At 38.7% G+C, this 17,815-nt stretch overlaps 1 protein-coding gene across 7 annotated transcripts in view; it reads left to right on the top strand.

Moving 5' to 3' along the window:
- The window catches only part of Pde7a (phosphodiesterase 7A), a 141,214-nt gene that overhangs the window by 106,073 nt on the left and 17,326 nt on the right, over positions 1-17,815 (top strand). For 6 of the 7 annotated variants that reach the window (XR_010050154.1, XM_063257391.1, XM_063257387.1 and 3 more), the window contains 4 exons: positions 158-309; positions 2,380-2,443; positions 15,369-15,464; positions 15,971-16,071. Coding sequence is in view for 6 of the 7 variants with exons in the window: in XM_063257391.1 (XP_063113461.1) it covers positions 158-309; positions 2,380-2,443; positions 15,369-15,464; positions 15,971-16,071 (413 nt within the window). In the remaining variant the exon portion in view is untranslated. The remainder of the gene's footprint in view (positions 1-157; positions 310-2,379; positions 2,444-15,368; positions 15,465-15,970; positions 16,072-17,815) is intronic. The other variant, XM_063257388.1, reaches the window with a different exon arrangement.

Raw genomic sequence — 17,815 nt, 5'->3', positions numbered from 1 at the left:
TAGGATAGAAAGTAAGTCCGTACCTTTGGATATAAAAGTAAATATAAAGGTTTGAGTAGTCTTTCAAAAATACTTATATATAACTAGAAGCTGAGTTGAGATGTAGCATGCGCTCTGTTTGAGTTCTTCTACTTACCTCTGACTCCTTTTATTTCAGCTCAGTCCGAAATCGAAGTTTCTGTCTCTGCAAGGAATATTAGAAGGCTGCTCAGTTTCCAGCGGTATCTCAGATCCTCGCGCTTTTTCCGTGGTACTACGGTTTCCAGTTCTCTTAACATTTTAGACGACGATTACAATGGACAAGCCAAGGTCTGTCAAGCTTTTTCAAGAAAATGTTTGATAAGTTTTCTGCAGGCCTTTTTTCTCCATATTGTACTAACTTGCACATTGTTTTTCTGTCTTTGAAAAACAAATTGGACTAGTTTTTCAGATGGTTTTCTTTAGAGCAGCTGCTTGGTTTATGTTTAGGTGTGGCAGCACAAAGGAGATATGAAAAATAACTAAAGTAGTGAAAATGTTTTCATTTGTTGCAACATTAAGTAATGAGTAGATCAATAAAACATTAAATACAATTTACAAAGGTCACCCAAATCTTAATGTGGAGAAGAATACTAGAGTCTGATAGCCAGTCTAATATCTCTCTAGTCTGTCAGTAAGAAAACTGAGACCTCGAGGGCATGAGGGGCTTCGGTTCACCCAGCTAGTTAAAGGTAAACCCAGCAGCACACAAAGTTTTGTGACTTTCAGTCAAATGCATTTTGTGTAGACTCTTGCATTAAAGAGAGATTTTGAGGTTTTAGACATGTTTTAAGTAAGCCTAACTCATCTTCAAATACTTTAAAAGAGCCGGGCATGGTGGCTCATGCTTGTAATCCCAGCACTCGGGAGGCTGAGGCAGGAGGACCGTAGAGTGTTCGAGATCAGCCTGGGCTACAAAGTGAGCTCAAGGCCAGCCTGAACTGCACAGAGACCCTGTCTCAAAAAATTCCAAAAAACAAATACTTTAAAAGAAACATCTTAAGTTGAAGTTAAATAAACCTGTTTTTGACCAAATAATGATTTAAATAATCTTGATATAATATTTATAGGCCAGTTTTTGGAAATTTGTGTAGAATAGGCTGGGGTACATGTTTAACAGTTACATTATACTGAAAAACTTTGCTTTTTTGTTTGATAAACAGTATTGCTAAAAAATCGTTGTACTTTAAACTTGCAGAAAGACTCAAGCTCTGCTTGTTAAACTGAGTGTATTGATACAGGTATTATTGTTATTTGTATTATCATGATTGACGATCTCTACTAGTATGTTAGTGTTGCTCGTGTCTATCCATAAGTGTACACCATAATAAACTTGTAGATACAAAAATAAGTTTTCTTGAGAAAGTGCATAAAATGTTTAGATTAGGAATATATAATGCTCCCAGAACCAAAATAAAAAGAAGAATATATAATGCAAATCCGGGCATGGTGGTACACACACATAATCTCAGCTGGGCAGGCTTTAGGCAGGAGGATTGCTTTGAGTTTGAGGTCAGCCTGGGCTACATAGTGAGTTCAAAGCCAGCCCAAATTGCATAGTGAGACCTGGTTTTAAAAAAAAAAAAAAAAAGGATAAAGAATATGTGGTATAAAAATACTTAGTTTTTAGAATTTTTGTTGTATTTATTTTCTTTTGGAAAAATACATAACATTCTAAAAGGTAATATAATCGATTATTTACTCTATAATAGTATTTAAAGTTTATAAATAAATTTTCCAATGGGGGTATTCTTTAAAAACTTAATAACAAATAATGTAAGCATGGTATAGTAACAGTGTCAGGGGCTTGAGTTCCAAAACCAGATTCCTGATTTTTAGACCCCAGCTCTCTCATTTTCTGGCTTCACAAATAAGTTATTAACATAAGTTCCCTCATCTATGAAATGAAGATTGAAAACAGTGCCTGCTTGGATAGTGTTGTTGTAAGTGTAAAGTACTTATGCTAGTACTTGTGTTTAGTAAGTTCTCAGTACAGAGCTATTCTAACTCATGTTTACTAGGTTTACAAATCTAGTTTTAGATCATGTAACATACAAGTCAAACTTCTGTGATGCTAAATTATTTCAGAATTATTGAAAATTTTTAGAACAATTGAATAAGTTGAAAGATTAATCTGACCTGTACATTCACTAATTGAAAGACAAAATAATAATTTAATTTTTCCAATGGAGTTTATTTCTTTGATCATTTTTTATAGCTCATTGGAAAAGTCATGATTAAAAGGAGAATGGTAATTGGCGTTTTTAAAAATAAATTAGTCATTTTCCATTTTCGTTAATGAACTATCTAAAAATGTTATTGAAAATAAGTTACAGTAGAAATGTTTGGTTTTTATTTCAGTGTATGCTGGAAAAAGTTGGAAATTGGAATTTTGATATCTTTCTATTTGATAGACTAACAAATGGTAAGTGAAGAATTTGACTTACTGAAGTTAATCTAGCCTGTAGATTGTACAATGTTGGTATAGCCATTGGTGGGTTGTTACTTTCTTAGGTTCTAAGCCATCTGTTATCAGAGAAAACATCGTATTGTCCCTTTTTTAGTGACTTTTCTAAAAGCTAACAGAATTCTCACAATTCTATATTCTTATTACTAACCATAGCAGTAATCAAAAGTCATTATAACCAAGTATGGTGGCACCCATCTATAATCCAGCAATTCTAGGAGGCTGAGGGAGGCAGGCCAGCCAGAGCAAATTAGTGAGACAGTGTCGTAAATAAAATTAAAAATCAAAAGGGCCAGAAATGTCACTCAGAGATAGAGCACTTGCTTTGGGTGAGGCACTTGAGTTCAAGCCCAGTACCAAACCAAAAAAAAAGTCATCATCCTCAGAATATGACTGATTGGCAGTTAATGCTGGTATTGTTAATATCCCAAGTGAACGTTATTATCTCATTATGGTCTTGAGTTTCCATTTTGGTTCTTTCATATTGTGCTATCTATAGTGATACTCTCAGGTCGATCCTGTGCGTGACCAGCACAGATGAGGGGTGGATTGGCCACCTTCTGCAAGATACTTTTCCTTGCCCCGGAGCACTTGAGAGACCTAACGTGTTCCAGTCAGTGCAGTGGTTTCCTGGGGCGCGCACACACCCAGTAATCAACTGGCCTTTGCCCCTTTTGTCTAAACTGCTTTTTAATAAAGTGAAACCCTGGAACGTATGCAGAGAAAATGCCTCATCTGCCTATTTGGAATGATGAGTAAATATGTGACCTACTGTTATACTTTGATATCACCTGTCTTTTTTTTTTTTTTTTTTTTACTTTAGGATAAGACTTCTTTCATAAGGAAGCCAATATAGTATGTAAAATGTACAAGTGAACACAACTTTATTTATCTTGAGCAGTAGAGTCTTTCAGTGTCACTCCATTATTTATTTCCTGTAGGCTGTAAGCCACTACATAGAGAAAGAACCACTGTAGGCAACTTTTACTTGTGCATGCGTTGTGGACAGGAAGTGGCCTGGACTGATCATCACCAAAATAGTGAAAACAGCGAGGTTTTTCTTGTTAGCAAAGATTCCTCACTGCCCATTTCCCTGCCTTCCCCCCACGCCCTTGTTTTTTTCTTTCCAGCTTCTTTTTGCCATTTGGTGATGAGGTGCCTGTTCCCCTCTCTGCCCCCAAGGCCTGTGGGAAAGGCTCAAATGCTGTCATACAGTTGACTTTCCCCTGGGCCTTCTGTTAAAGGTACAGGTGGTAAAACATCAGGTAACCCAGCTCCTTCTAGATCTCAGAAATGCTCTTTTTCCTAATGACGCAAATATTCCTTCAGCTGCTACTTAAGGTACAGATTAAGTTAATGCTACCTTAGTACCTTCAAGGTTTAGCCTTGAATAAACTCTCACCACTCAGACGTCATTAGGCTTCTCAGTCACGTATCACTCATTGAAATAGTTCATTGTTCTCTAGATTTTTAAAATGAAGGCCCTTCGCGATGAACTAACAGAGATTAGTAGTGTGGCTACCTATCTTGCATACATATGCATACATACAGTTATATATGTATACCTACCTACATATAATCTTTTCCTTGCTTCCTTTTCTCCTTTCCCCTATCCCAGTTGTTCTCCTTTTGTGCACTTTCTTTCCCTTTCATTATAACCTGAACAACTACTTCTAAGATAACTAGATGTAGTATATGAACGAGTGTTAATTTCCTATTTTTTTTAAAAACTCTGTGTCATTTCTATTCTTTTTTTCTGTTTTGCTTTTTAAAATAAAATAAAAACTGCAGGCCCTGCCAGTCAGTGTTAGTGTGAAAGAGGAATGAGGATTGTAGTATGTAAGAAGGTCAGAAATGCAGAGGTAGTGACTGTCATCTGTGTTACTTAACTGCTTTCCCTTTGATCACCTCACTGTTTGAACTAGGTTCTTGGACAGGGTGATAGAATGGTTTCCTCTTAGAGTTGATTCCAAATCATTAGAGTTAGTAAAGTTCCACTGATAGTTAATTCCCCACCTTTGATTTCATAGGAAGTAACATAAACATTTATTTAAATACAGCATTCTTTACTTGAAGAGATATTACTGAAAAAAGGGCAAAACAATTCTTTCAACTTGCATTATGTAATAGAATGCATTTCTTTAATAGCTTCTCAGCCTGCAATTAATTATAGATGACACATTCTATCTAAGTGCGTAGTGTTGCCTTCTCTCTTACTGACCCAGCAGTAAGGTTTCAGAGATTATACTGGGAGAGGAGAGGTGGGAGGAGGAGAAGTCAACAATTCATGGCAGAGAGCCGTGGTCTTTACCTCTGCCCAGAGAGCAAGATCGTTATTGTTTTTTTGTTTTTTGTTTTTTTTTTTAATTTAAGAGGAAAAAGAGAAAAACACAAAACAAAACAAAGCAGTGTAAGGTTACACATAATACAGAACTACAAAAAAAAAAACATAACAGTAAGAAATCACCTGTTAATAGAGTACATATTATCATCTTGGAAATAGTTGCTCAAATCACAGTATCAAAGAATACAAAGTAGACATTCAAACAGAGAGACTGCAAACAGCTGTGTTCAATGATCCAAAAACATTAATATAGTCAGCTATTTAATACACCTAAACACACTTGCTGTTATATCCGTTAGAGCTCTTTTTTTTTTTCCTCCCTCTCTTTTTTACAACAAAATTTACACATTTTGGATTTTATTACTCCTTAGTTCTTATTACTTTTTTGGGGGGGAGAGAATAAAGTCAAATATGGCAAAACAAAGCTGTAAGTCAAAACCAAGGATAGACATAGCACATGATGTAGAACAGAGTACAAGGTTATTAACAATGGTTATCAACATTGTCTCTTGTTTCCTTAAAAGGAATTGTCTATCTCATTAGATATTATAAAGTTGGACAAAACAGTGGAGAACAAGACCAATAAAACTTAGGCATTGTGAACATTACAGGACTTCCAAAGGAGACAATAGTCAAACCAGAATGGGAATCTTTGTGAATCTTATTGCCTTCAAATTAGTTGCCTATACCCTCAGACTTGCTACTATCGCACAGAATGGAACAGAGTCTAATCGTCAAAACAAGATCTTGGGAGTATTACAGGACTTCAAAACAAGTTAATAGGAGATCGAAAAGAGTTACTATTATATATCCTAATTTTTTTAATTTTTCCCTTAATTAAAATAAACATAAGAAATAGCTAAATAATTTTTTTAAAGAATAGTAGTTACCATAGTGTCTGTCTTTTTCCTTAAAATATTTGGATAAAACTTCATATACTATAGCTTCAAATATTTCCATATCAAAAAGCCCAGAATAAAGCCTTTCTAATTAATAAGTGAAAATTTTATAAGGCTTCAAGGCCACATATGGGGAATCATGATTATCACATATTTTTATATATTTGAATCATTACTTACATTAGGGAAACTATTCGGTATTCATACATGCGAGATTGATTTATTTCACGTATGAGTATGGTCTCAAGCTGCGCCCATTTATTGATAAATATCTCAATGCGATCCTTCTTTATAGCTGAATAATACTCCATTGTATAGAAATACCACAACTTTTTTATCCATTCCTCAGTTGATGGACACTTGGGTTGTTTCCAAGATCTGGCGATTACAAATTGTGCTGCTATAAACATAGGTGCACATATATCCCTGTGGTATGATGCTTTCAGTTCTTCTGGGAATATGCCTAGAAGTGGAATAGCTGGAATAAATGGGATTTCCAATCCCAACTTTTTGAGAAACCTCCAGACAGACCTCCACAAAGGCTGTACCAGTCTACACTCCCACCAACAGTGCAGGAGAGTTCCTTTTTTCCCACAGCCTCTCCAGCATTTGTTGTTGTTGGTTTTCTTGATCCTGGCCATTCTTTCAGGAGTGAGATGGTATCTCAGTGTGGTTTTAATTTGCATTTCTCTAATGACCAATGATGATGAGCATTTTTTCATGTATTTATTTGCCATTTGCATTTCTTCATCTGAGAATTGCGTATTCATCTCAGATGCCCATTTTTGGATTGGATCTTTGAATTTTGGAGGTCTGAGTTTTTTTAATTCTTTATATGTTTTAGACAAGAGTCCCTTGTCTGAGAGAGAGTTCACTAAAATCTTTTCCCAGTTTGTGGGTTTTCTTTTCACTATGCTGGAGATTTCTTTTGACATGCAAAAACTTTTTAATAAGAAGTGGTCCCAGTTATTGATTCTGGGAAGTATTTCCCGTGCAGTTTGAGTCCTATTCATGAATTCTCTACCTACTCCTATGTCTCCAAGGTTTCTACCCAATTTGTCTTCCAATAGATTTAGCGTTTCTGTTTTAATATTCAGATCTTTGACCCATTTAGATTTTAATTTAGTACATGGTGATAGACATGGGTCTAGCTTTAGTTTTCGGCAAATAGAGAGCCAGCCTGCAGAAGCCCCTTCCTTTGTCGTTATTGTCTTGTAGATACATTTGACGATCCTTTTATGGTGATGAGATGAGGTAATGTGAGAGCAGGATACAACTTGTGCCAGCCTGTGCTGAGGTGATAGCTCTTGTCAAGGATCATTTTCTAAAAATTATCAAGGGCCACTTTGTCAGGCAGTACTGTATTTCAGTATTTTTGTGTGTATGGTAGCTTTTCTATAAATACAGTTTTCATTTTTAAGAAAGTGTTCCATTTCCATTTTTAAAAGTTCTTTGCCTTTTAACACAATTAAGCATCTCTTGTTTTGGAAAGTTTTACTGACTTGTGTTCTTATTCACCGATATTAAAATATTTAATATTCTGTGAACTCACAGGAGACAAGGAATGTTGCATGTGGTTTTTTTTTTTTTTTTAATGATTTGAGTACACTTTAATATATTAGTTCTTGGTACTTATCTCTTAATTTTTTAAGGAAGGGCATTATGTGCATCTTGTATACCATTTGCCTGAGTTCTGAAAGAGGCTGTTTTCCCAGTAGGTGATAGCTTTCATAACTTATTCTAGACACTGAAAATCTGTCCTTTTTTTTTTTCCTTGTCTTTTTGAGACAGAGACTCGCTGTGCAGTTCAGGCTGGCCTTGAACTCATTTTTGTAGTCTAGAATGGTCTCGCACTCACAATAATCTTTGTGCCTCAGCCTTCCAAGTGCTGGCATTACAGACTTGTGCCACCATGTCTGGCTTGGTCATTTGTTTTCATAGGTTTGAAAAATAATTTTGAAAGAACCCAATATATATATAAAATTAATATATAACATTAGTTGTAGTTTACTAGAGAAAAAAATTAATGCAAGATATACAAATATGTAAGAATTTACAAGATTGGCTTTATAGCAGCTGCCCACAGAGTCAGATATGGAAGGGTGCAAAAGGTCTGTCTGCTTGCTGGAGAGTCCAGTCAAAGCCCTGGAGTTCACTGCAGTGTCCATGTGATTCCATATTAAGAGGCCAAAGGTCTGTGCTGGCGCAGGAGATTACATCCAGGGTGAAGGTTAAGACTCCTTCAAAAAACATAAGCAAGCCTTCCTGCATTTCCCTTTATACCATTCTGGTGACAAGTCTCCTTCAGATGGCCTTCCATACCCAGAACTATACTGATCCAGTTGAAGTGGGTGTTTCTTACTCAAGTTAATTAATTGTCACAGTTCACTGCTTGTCAGCTTGACAACCAGATACCTTTCTTTAAACCAGTCTCTAGACACAAAGGCAAGTTCATAGCCAGATGTGCACTACACATTTGAAATCCCAGTACTTGGAAGGCTGAGGAATGAGGATCACTGTAAGTTCAAGGCCAGCCTGGACTACATAGCAAGACCCTGTCTCAAATTCCTTCCCACCAAAAAAAAAAAAAAAAAAAAAAAAAGCCAGGTGTGGTGTTGTGCACCTGTAATCTCAGCACTCAGGAGGCTGAGGCAAGAGGGATCATTGCAAGTTCAAGATCAGCCTGAGCTACAAAATGAGCTCAAAATCAGCCTAATCTATATAGTGAGACCATGTCTCACCAAAAAAAAAAAAAAAAAAAAACTAATAACCAAAGAAAAAGAGAGTAAGAGTGACAAATTCATAATTACCCTGCATACAATCCAAATGCAGTAATTCCCTCCTCAGAATAGAAGTACGTTTCCTTTGGGTGATGTTTACACCTAATACTCATAACTTGAATATTATAGCATAGGTTTAACAATACTTAAGAGTCAATTTTAAGGGACTGGAAATTTAGCTCAACAGCATAAGCGCCTGCCTTGCAAGCATGTGGCCCTGGGTTCGATTCTTGCTACCAAAAAAATAAATAAATAAAATTCTAAAAAAAGAATCAATATTAAGTCTATCAAAATTATATTACAAAGGAAGCATATTAGAAAAGAACTGTTAAGATTACAGTCCCTGTTTCTGTAGACGATCATGGGGTCTTAGCTGGTATTTAGAACTACCTTCCTGTGCTACCTCTTGTAATCCACAAACGAGCCCCCAAACTCGAGTTCAAAAAATGGGGCAAAAACATATTTTAAAAAGCAGCGCTGATTTATTTTATCCTGGGCCCAGCGGTTGGAGTTTGCAAAAACTGTGTGTCCTCTTGAAACTTTTCAGCCCTTTTTGTACATATCACAATTTACAAAGTAAGGGGTTGTGGGCGTGGATCATTTTGTACTTCCTTGGCCTTCAGAAAGCATCTCAGAAGGTCATTATTTTCCCCTGAATGGAGTGACCCATGCTTTCATTCTGAAGGCCCTGGACCATTTGTCCTTCTGCCTAGGTTGGATCATCATAGTTTCTCATTGACTTTAGTAATAGGGAATGATCATAACAGGAGGTGCCCTCTGAGAGCCTTACACTCCACGCATATTCTTCCTTCCCTCCATTGTGCAGTAACAGTCTAATTTCCTTTTGATGGTCTGTTAAAGCTGTAATTGCCTTTTTAGCTTGTTTACCAAGAGGCATGAGGAGATCAAAAAGACCACAAAGAAGTTTAAGCATCCAGTTTAGTGGTATCGTTGTTGTGCTTCTTGATACAAGCCTTCCTCACTCTGAAACTAAGACTTCTAAGGCAGCAGAGCATAAGGGCGTGAGAACAAGAAACAAAAATTTTGCTGGTGGATCACTTCAGGTAATTCTGAGTGGTATCATTCCTACTTCCACCGCTTGATTCCTGAACTAATGAATCCTGGTTATGGAAGAAGACACAGTTACCATATAGTGAACACTGATTCAAAATATATATAGCCTTTTGAAGAACCTTACCTCAGCCCTACAAGCTGTTTCCACCCAGCCAGCAATGTATCCAGTACTTCAGAAAACCATTCCACCTTCCTCTGAATTCAGCCACTTCTAGTTGGTAAGGAACATGGTAACACCAGTGAATTCCATGAGCCTGAGACCACTGCCTTCTTTGGCCATAAAATGTGTTCCTTAGTGAAAGGCAGTGTTGCATGGAATTCTATGACAGTGGACAAAGCATTCTCTGAGTCCACAGATGGTAGTTTTGCCAGAAGCATTGTGTGCAGAAAAGGAAAATCCATATCCAAAATAAGTAACTATACCAGTAAAGACAAAGCACAGTCCTTGCCATGATTGAGGTAGTCTAGTATAATCAATCTGCCACCAACTCACAGGCTGACCACCCCAGGGAATACTACCATATCGGGGACTCAGTGTTGGTCTCTGCTGTGGTATATTGGGCATTTAGCAGTGGCTATAGCCAGATAAGCCTTGGTGAGAAGGAGTCCACTTGCTAAGCCCATGCATAACCTCCATTCCTGCCACTGTGGCCACTTTGTTCATGAGCACATTGGAGAATGACAGGAGTGGCTGCAAAAAGAGGTTGACCGCTATGTACAGAACAGGTCATCTTATCCACTTGATTGTTAAAAGTTCTGTTCTGCTGAGGTCACTTTTTGGTGAACATTTACAGAGATGTTTTCACATCCTCTGCCCATATAGAGAGGTCTGTACACATACCTCTTCCATAGATACCTTTATCACCAATATTCCGGTTATGTCCCTTCCAAATTCCTGACCATCCCACCAGGCTATTGACATCAGCCCATGAATCAGTATATAATCACACATGTAGCCATTTTTCCTTTCAGGCAAAATGTACTACCAGGTGTACTGCCCAAATTTTGCCCCTGTAAAGATTTCCTTTCACCACTGTCCATACTGCATCAGGGATGTCTTTGAAAGGGGCTATGCAGTGCTACAGCTGTCCACTAGCAGGTGGTGCCTGGATAATGTGCAGAGCCATCCATAAACTAGGCCCTAACTTACTCTTCCTCTGACAGCTGATCATATGGTACAACCCACAAGGCCACTGGTGCATGCTGGGAAAGAAGACAGGATAGCAAGAGTAGGAGCCATGGACATTTGGGCAAGTTCTTCATGTAATTTACTTGTACTTTTAGACCTACTCCAGTTCAATCACATGTGGACTGTTTCTCAGCACGTCCAATCTTATGACTCAGTGGATCAGATAATACCCAGCTCATGATACCACTCAAGTCATGTGGTAACCTGGTGTCCTGTTTCCAGAAAGGCCCAGTAGCAGGCCAAGAGCTGTAGTCTCTGCAGATAATAGTAGCATTTGCTGCAAAACCTTAAATATCTCTGCAATTGATCTTTAAGGGCCTGCCACACACTGCACACGGCATCTCTACCTGCTCTTGACACTTATGAGTACCACTGGCCTCCTGGATCATAAGGCCCCAGGGGCAGAGCAGAGGAGACTGACCCTGTTGCAGAGCCTTTTCTTGTTCTTGGCCTCACTCAAAACCAGCAGCTTTCTAAGTCACTTGGTAAACAGGCCAGAATAAAACACCGAAGTGAGGAATGTGTTGCCTCCAAAATCCAAATAGGCCTAAGCATTGCATCTCTTTTTTAGTTGTGGAAGAACCAGATACAACAACTTATCTTTTACTTTAGACAAGATATCTCTACATGCCCCCACACTATGGCGCTCCTAGAAATTTCACTGAGGAAAAAAGATCTTAAATTTTAGTTAGATTTATTTCCCATACCCAGTTTCTCAAATGCTTTACTAACAAGTAGAATGGTTGCTACCTCCTGCTCACTTGGTCCTTCAGCATAATGTCATCAATGTACTGAACCAGTGTTACACCTTGTAGGAAAGAAACGCTATCAAGATCCTTGAAAACTAAATTATACACAGAGCTGGAGACATAATATAACCCTGAGGTGGGACGGTAAAGCTGTATTGCTGGCCTTGCCAGCTTAAAGCACATTGTTTCGGATGAGCCTTATCTGCAGGTACAAAGAAGGCATTTGTCTAGCCGTAGACTGCATATCACGTATAGGGAAATGTGTTAATCTGCTCAAGCAGGGACAGCACAACGGGTACAGCAGCTGTAATTGCAGCCACCACTTGATTTCGTTTACAATAATGTATTGTCATTCTCCAACACCCATCCTTCTGCACAGGCCAAATGGCAGATTAAATAGAATCTGCCATTTATCATGCCAGATATCATGAGAACCACCACTCCTGTATCCTTCAAGTCCTTGAGAGTGACACTAACCGCTGCAGTCCCAGGGACGCAATACTGTTTTTGGTTTACTATTTTACCAGGCAATTCGCAGCATCTTTCATTTGGCCTTTCCAACCATGATAGTCCTCACACTACAAGTGAAGGAAGCAGTGTGAAGATTCTGCTAAGTATGAAGTATATACATTTACAGAACGGAAAATGACTACAGAAGGCATTGAGGACCAGATGGACCCACTGAGTCAGACTTCTGCTAAAACTCCATTGACCAGCTGACTTCCATAGGCCTCTTCTTTTACTAGAGGGCCATAACATTCCACTGGAATCAGCATTAGTTCAGAACCAATATTCAGTATCCCTGAAATGTCTGATCATTATCTTTCCCCCAGTGTACAGTCATTCTGGCAAAAAGCCTTTGGCGAAAGGGGAGAAAGATTTTTTGTGGTATACCAGGGTCTTTGTTCAAGGGGACCGACCCATCCTCCCCTTCATTCACAGGGTTCTAGGTTTGTAAACTGGCTCAAGTGTGAGAACTGATCAAAGGACCATGATTCACTGTTACTATGATTTGAAGCAGGTTTTTGTTCCTTTGCTCTTATTTTTTTTGTAAAAATTATGTAGACTTCCTGTGTACTTCACTTTTGGAAACACATGCATGTCAGACCATTCTGATCATTTTTCTGCTCGTTCTGTGCATTACAGTAAGTGTGTACACCTTGCCTTTGAAGATTAAGTGGTGCCACTTAACCGCTGCCACTCCACAATCCCATTGCCCTTAAGTTTACTGCTGTCCCTACTGTAAGGTCTGGCATACAGAGGAAGAGCAATGATGGGACTCTTTCAGGGACGCTGGTCCTCCCCTTAGCGGTGTACATTTTCTGGATCATTCTACTATGGCAGATTAGGTTTGACATGAAAAATCCACTCTAGCATTTTCATTTGCCTAAGGCCCTGAATCAACAGTAAACCATGGACTATCGGGCATCTGAAACTCATTCACACTGGGCCATCTTTTGAGCCTTACTTCTGCCAATAAGCCAAACTATTAACACCTTTTTTTTACTTCACGAGCTGCTTATAGGCTCATATTGACAAACTCAGCCTGTTCCAGGTTTGTTTTCTTCACCATTATTTCACATCCATAAAGTCCAATCTCACACTTGCTCATCAAGCCTCTATTTTTAAGAGTTAGAAAACTCAAGGAGTTCGTTGGGAGAGTAATAGATCTCCTCATGGGGCACACTGACTACCTCACTCTTAGGGCCCTTCTGTGATTTGAGCCTGGTTATAACCTAGAGGCAAAAGTGGGTGGTAGAGTGGGTCCTGAGGAGTGCCAGTGTTATCACACTTGGTCGACACAGGACTGGTTGCCTCTGTGAGGTCTATGGGGAAAGGCCAACGCACGAGGGGGCCGGGGCCGGGGGGGGGGGGGATGCCTCCGCTACTGTGTAGGGAAATAGCTTCCTCCAGAAAAATAATCTCAGAGTGTAGGAGCTGAATATCCTCAGCCTCAATAGGCTCTTCCTGAACACCTCCATCCCAGTTTTGGGATCCCACTCTTTTCCAGTACGTGCCCCCACTTCACTTCAGGTAATGTTCAAGGCTGAGCATTAACCTTACTCCATGCTTCAGCAAACTGAGTTGTGAAGGCCTGTGTCTGGTTTCTGCAGTTTTGGCCCAGTGGCCGAAGGACAGGAGATTGTCTTTCAGGAGACACTTAGAAACTTGTAAATTTTTTATGTGTGTTTCTGGAGCTGGGAATTTGAGTCTTTGAGCTATTTATTTTCCTTTATTAATTTGTTGTTAGAAGATTTCATATTTCCTATGAATGTTTTGACTTGTAACTTCATTATTTTGTCCAGAGGTGCTGAGAACAGCCAGCCAGTATCATTATATTTCCCACTCTGACAGAAATAAAATACAAAGTTGCTAAATTCCTTGTATTTCACAAGTAGTGAATTAGCATAATCTAACAGGTCTGCATTGTACCACGGACTATTAGTATACCTCACAGTATCAGGAGAGACCATGGCTTCTTTAGGTCCCATCAAATTAGAGAGCCAAGTCCAAAACGTTTAAGGCCATTAAAGAGTTTCATCTTTACAGTTCTGCTTCTCAAGAACTACTACTGGTGCCAAAATCTGTATCAGTCAGTGCTTCCTGGAAAAGCAGATTTAATGTAAGTTATACAAATATGTAAGAGTTTACAAGACTTACTTACAGTACCCTCCCACGGAGTCAGAGGTGGGAAAATGCAAACTGTGCCTGCCCACTTGAAATTGAAAGGCTCCAGTCCAAGGCCCGGCACTCAGGCAGTGACCCATGTGACTCTGTATTAGAAGGCCCAAGGGTCTGTGATAGAAAGGTGCAGAGTCTGTTCTAGGGGCTGAAGAGGGTACACTGGAGGCCAAGAGATGATGTCCGGGGTGAAGGTGGAGACTGGAGCTCCTCTGAAGAAACAAAAGCGAGTCTTCTTCATTTCTGTTTTATACCATTCAGGCAACAAGCTACCCAATGGTCACTCTTCCATACCTAGGACTATGCTGATCCAGTTTAGTTGGACATTTCTTACTCAAGCTGACACAGTTAACTAACCCACCAACAAAAGGTTGGCTATTATAGTAGAAACCATTACAACAGCTCAATTCTTCAGAGTGGTTCTCAAACCATGTGGGCTCCTGTTTGTTCCAGAAGTGACAGCAGGACTTGAATGCATCTTAACATTGATTTTCTTTTTTTTCTTAGAAGAGGATAGAAAAGGATAAATGCAACCATGTTTTAAGTGCTTTGGAAAGTTGAGTTAATATTCAGTGTTGGGCCATTTTCAAAATTTTCTACTATTGATTCAAGTTATTTTTTTTTTTATCGGTACCAGGGATCGAATTCATGACCGCCTGCTTGCAAGGCAGGTGCTTATGCCGTTGAGCTAAATCCCCAGCCCCAATTCAAGTTATTTTGGTGTCTTAGAAAATCAGCCTCTTTAAAACAATATTTATATTTCAGTTCCTTGATTATGGAAAACTTAAACAACAAAACATTTTTTTCTTAGATTAAAAAACATTTAAAGTTCATAACTGATAAAATAAGAATATACACGTTTTAGGTAGACAAAAGTAGGAATTAGTACTGTTTTTCCATGTTGTTTATTCAAAATCTTTTTTTTTTTTTATTGTTGTGTTGTTTTTCTGTTTTAATACAGTGCTTGGCTATGTAGTTCAGTCTAGCCTTGAACTCACTATGTAGCCCAGGGCGGCCTTGAACTCATGGCAATCCTCCTGTCTCAGCCTCTCAAATTCTAGGTTTACAGTTGTGTGCCACCATACCCAGTGTTCAAAACCTATGTTTAAGAGCACGGTGTAATCAGTGTATTTCCTACTAATGTAATATTTCTGTTTTCTTTTTAGGAAATAGTCTAGTAAGTTTAACCTTTCATTTATTTAGTCTTCATGGACTAATAGAATACTTCCATTTAGATATGATGAAACTTCGTAGGTTTTTAGGTAAGTGATTCAAACCTACCTAACAGTAAAAAGATTTATAAAGAACTTATTTAACTTATCAATTTTATAAGGTAGCCACTGCTCTATTAAAATCAAATTCAGAGGCTTCAAACACACATTTACAATTGGCAACCACATGACATTTTGATCAGTGACCAACTGCACATGTCATGGTGGTTGTCTCAGAATATATCCTCTAGTTGCGTCACATACCCATCTTAATTTGTATAGGTACATTCTGTGACTTTTGCACAATGAAATCACCTAATTGCACATCTCAGGATGCTTTCTAGTGTTTAGTGATGAAAGACTATGCATATGAATTGTAAGGTGAACAATTTTGATTCTGAACAATCTTAGTTGACAGCGACATGGAAAATGAGAGGGTAACATAATTATCACAGTTTTTTAATGTGTATGTGTGATCCATTGTAAAATTGGAATCATTGCTCATTTATAATCTTGCCCATTATAAAGTTGGGGTCATTTTTTTTTCTTTGATGTAGTTATGATTCAAGAAGATTACCACAGTCAGAATCCTTACCATAATGCAGTCCATGCTGCAGATGTTACTCAGGCCATGCACTGTTACTTAAAAGAACCTAAGGTAAGAAGTTGACTTTTACTTTAGGTGAATAGTACTAGAAGATTTCTTTGGGTATACTTTATCTTAAGTTAGTTACTCAAAATCAGAAACTCTTCCTTCATAAAGATGAGATCTAGTTTGAGCTTCTAAATGTGGCCATATTTGTAACTGCAACAAGTAGAGAATTGGGGTGGTTGTTGAAAGAGGCTAAAGAATCTCAGGCAAGACCATATCCTTGAAACCTTGAGCAGTGAAGACACTCACTTTTACAGTGAGTGCCACGAGGGCAGGAAATGAACAGGAAGCTAAGGAAAGGCTTCGGGGGACTAGAAACTAACCTGGCTGTGGTGTGAAAATAAAGCAGACAAGACCAGAAGCATGAATCTGCCAGGAGCCATTTCAGTGGCTTCATTTCATTCACTCAAGAGAGCCTGGTAGCCTTGGAGGAGGAGAGAAGTCGGTGGTTTGTCTAGAATTAGTAGAACAGGGTGTGGTGTGTGAATGCATCTCCAGGAAGGAAAAAGAGAAGTCAGTGAAGACTGGTTTGGGCAGGTGAGTAGAAGGTAGTAGTCTTCAGTAGCAGGAGGAATGTAGAACTAGGGCGAAGTGAAAGGGATCTGTATGCAGATAAAATGTCTCCTAGGTGGATAAGAATCCAAAGAAGAGAATCACAGCTGAGGTACAGATTTGGGAATCATCAACTGTAGAAGTTATTAAAAGCCATCTGCCCATAGAGGTCTTCTGTTCTATTCTGTAAGGCCCTAAAATTGCATCTGACCACTCCTGGCACTGTTTAGTACCATTCTCTCCCTGGATCTCCCATCTGGCTGGGTGTTCCGAGGAAAGTACGCTGATGAAACTGGATCATACCAGCTGATGCTGACATGAGAACAGAGCCAGTCATTTCATCTTTTGAGAGACAATGGTGGATATGAAAATATCTCAGTTTTTAAAATATATGTGTCATGACATTTAAAAAACAATCTTTATTGTGATGTTATGTACAAAACAAAACTTACACATTTTATGTCACAGTTTTAACAAAAGTGTACTCATAAGTGCCCTAATTTTTTAATCAAATTTTTAAAAATCTATGTGCCAAGCCTGAGACCTCTGCTCAAGAATGTTATGGAAGAAATTGATAAGGAATCACGATGCAGTTTGGGAAATGAAATAGAAGATTTCTGTGGGGCTCAGAGGAGGGGGACTGGACAAGAAGGGCTTCTCCCATGAGCCAGCCCAAATGAGGCAAGGGCAACAGGAAAGCGGGGTGATGCCATTGACCAGGGTAAGGGAGATCTGTGTATAAATGATCCAAACATGGTTTTCAACACTTTCTGCCAAGTGCTCTATAACTCCGATAATGTTAAACACTTACCACCATTAACAAATTCAGCAAACTCTAATCAAAACTTTAATGCAGGGTATAGATAAATCACTGAGTCCTAAATTCAGCAACTCTTTTCCTTCCGTATGTTCACATTTTAAAATGGTTACTCAAAGTGAAGGTGTTTTGTTTTGTTGCTTTATTTTGTTTTGTTTTGTTTTGTTTTTTGAGACAGGGTCTCATAGTTCAGGCTGGCCTTGAACTCACTATGTAGCCCAGGCTGGCCTCAAAATGCAGTCATCTTGCTTCAGCCTCCCAAGTGCTGGGATTACAGGTGCCCACCACCACATCTGGCCAGTTACTCAACGTTTTTAAAGTGAACCCTAAAGTTTGGAGGCTTTAAGATTGTGTGTGTGAGCGCTAGGTGACATGCCACTT

This window comes from Cavia porcellus, unplaced genomic scaffold (assembly GCF_034190915.1).
Source record: "Cavia porcellus strain 051 isolate PalLab524CR breed Dunkin Hartley unplaced genomic scaffold, mCavPor4.1 scaffold_10, whole genome shotgun sequence".
Lineage (NCBI taxonomy): Eukaryota > Metazoa > Chordata > Mammalia > Rodentia > Caviidae > Cavia > Cavia porcellus.
Note: the sequence above shows the minus strand (reverse complement) of the source record. Positions and strands in the feature narration are given on the sequence as shown.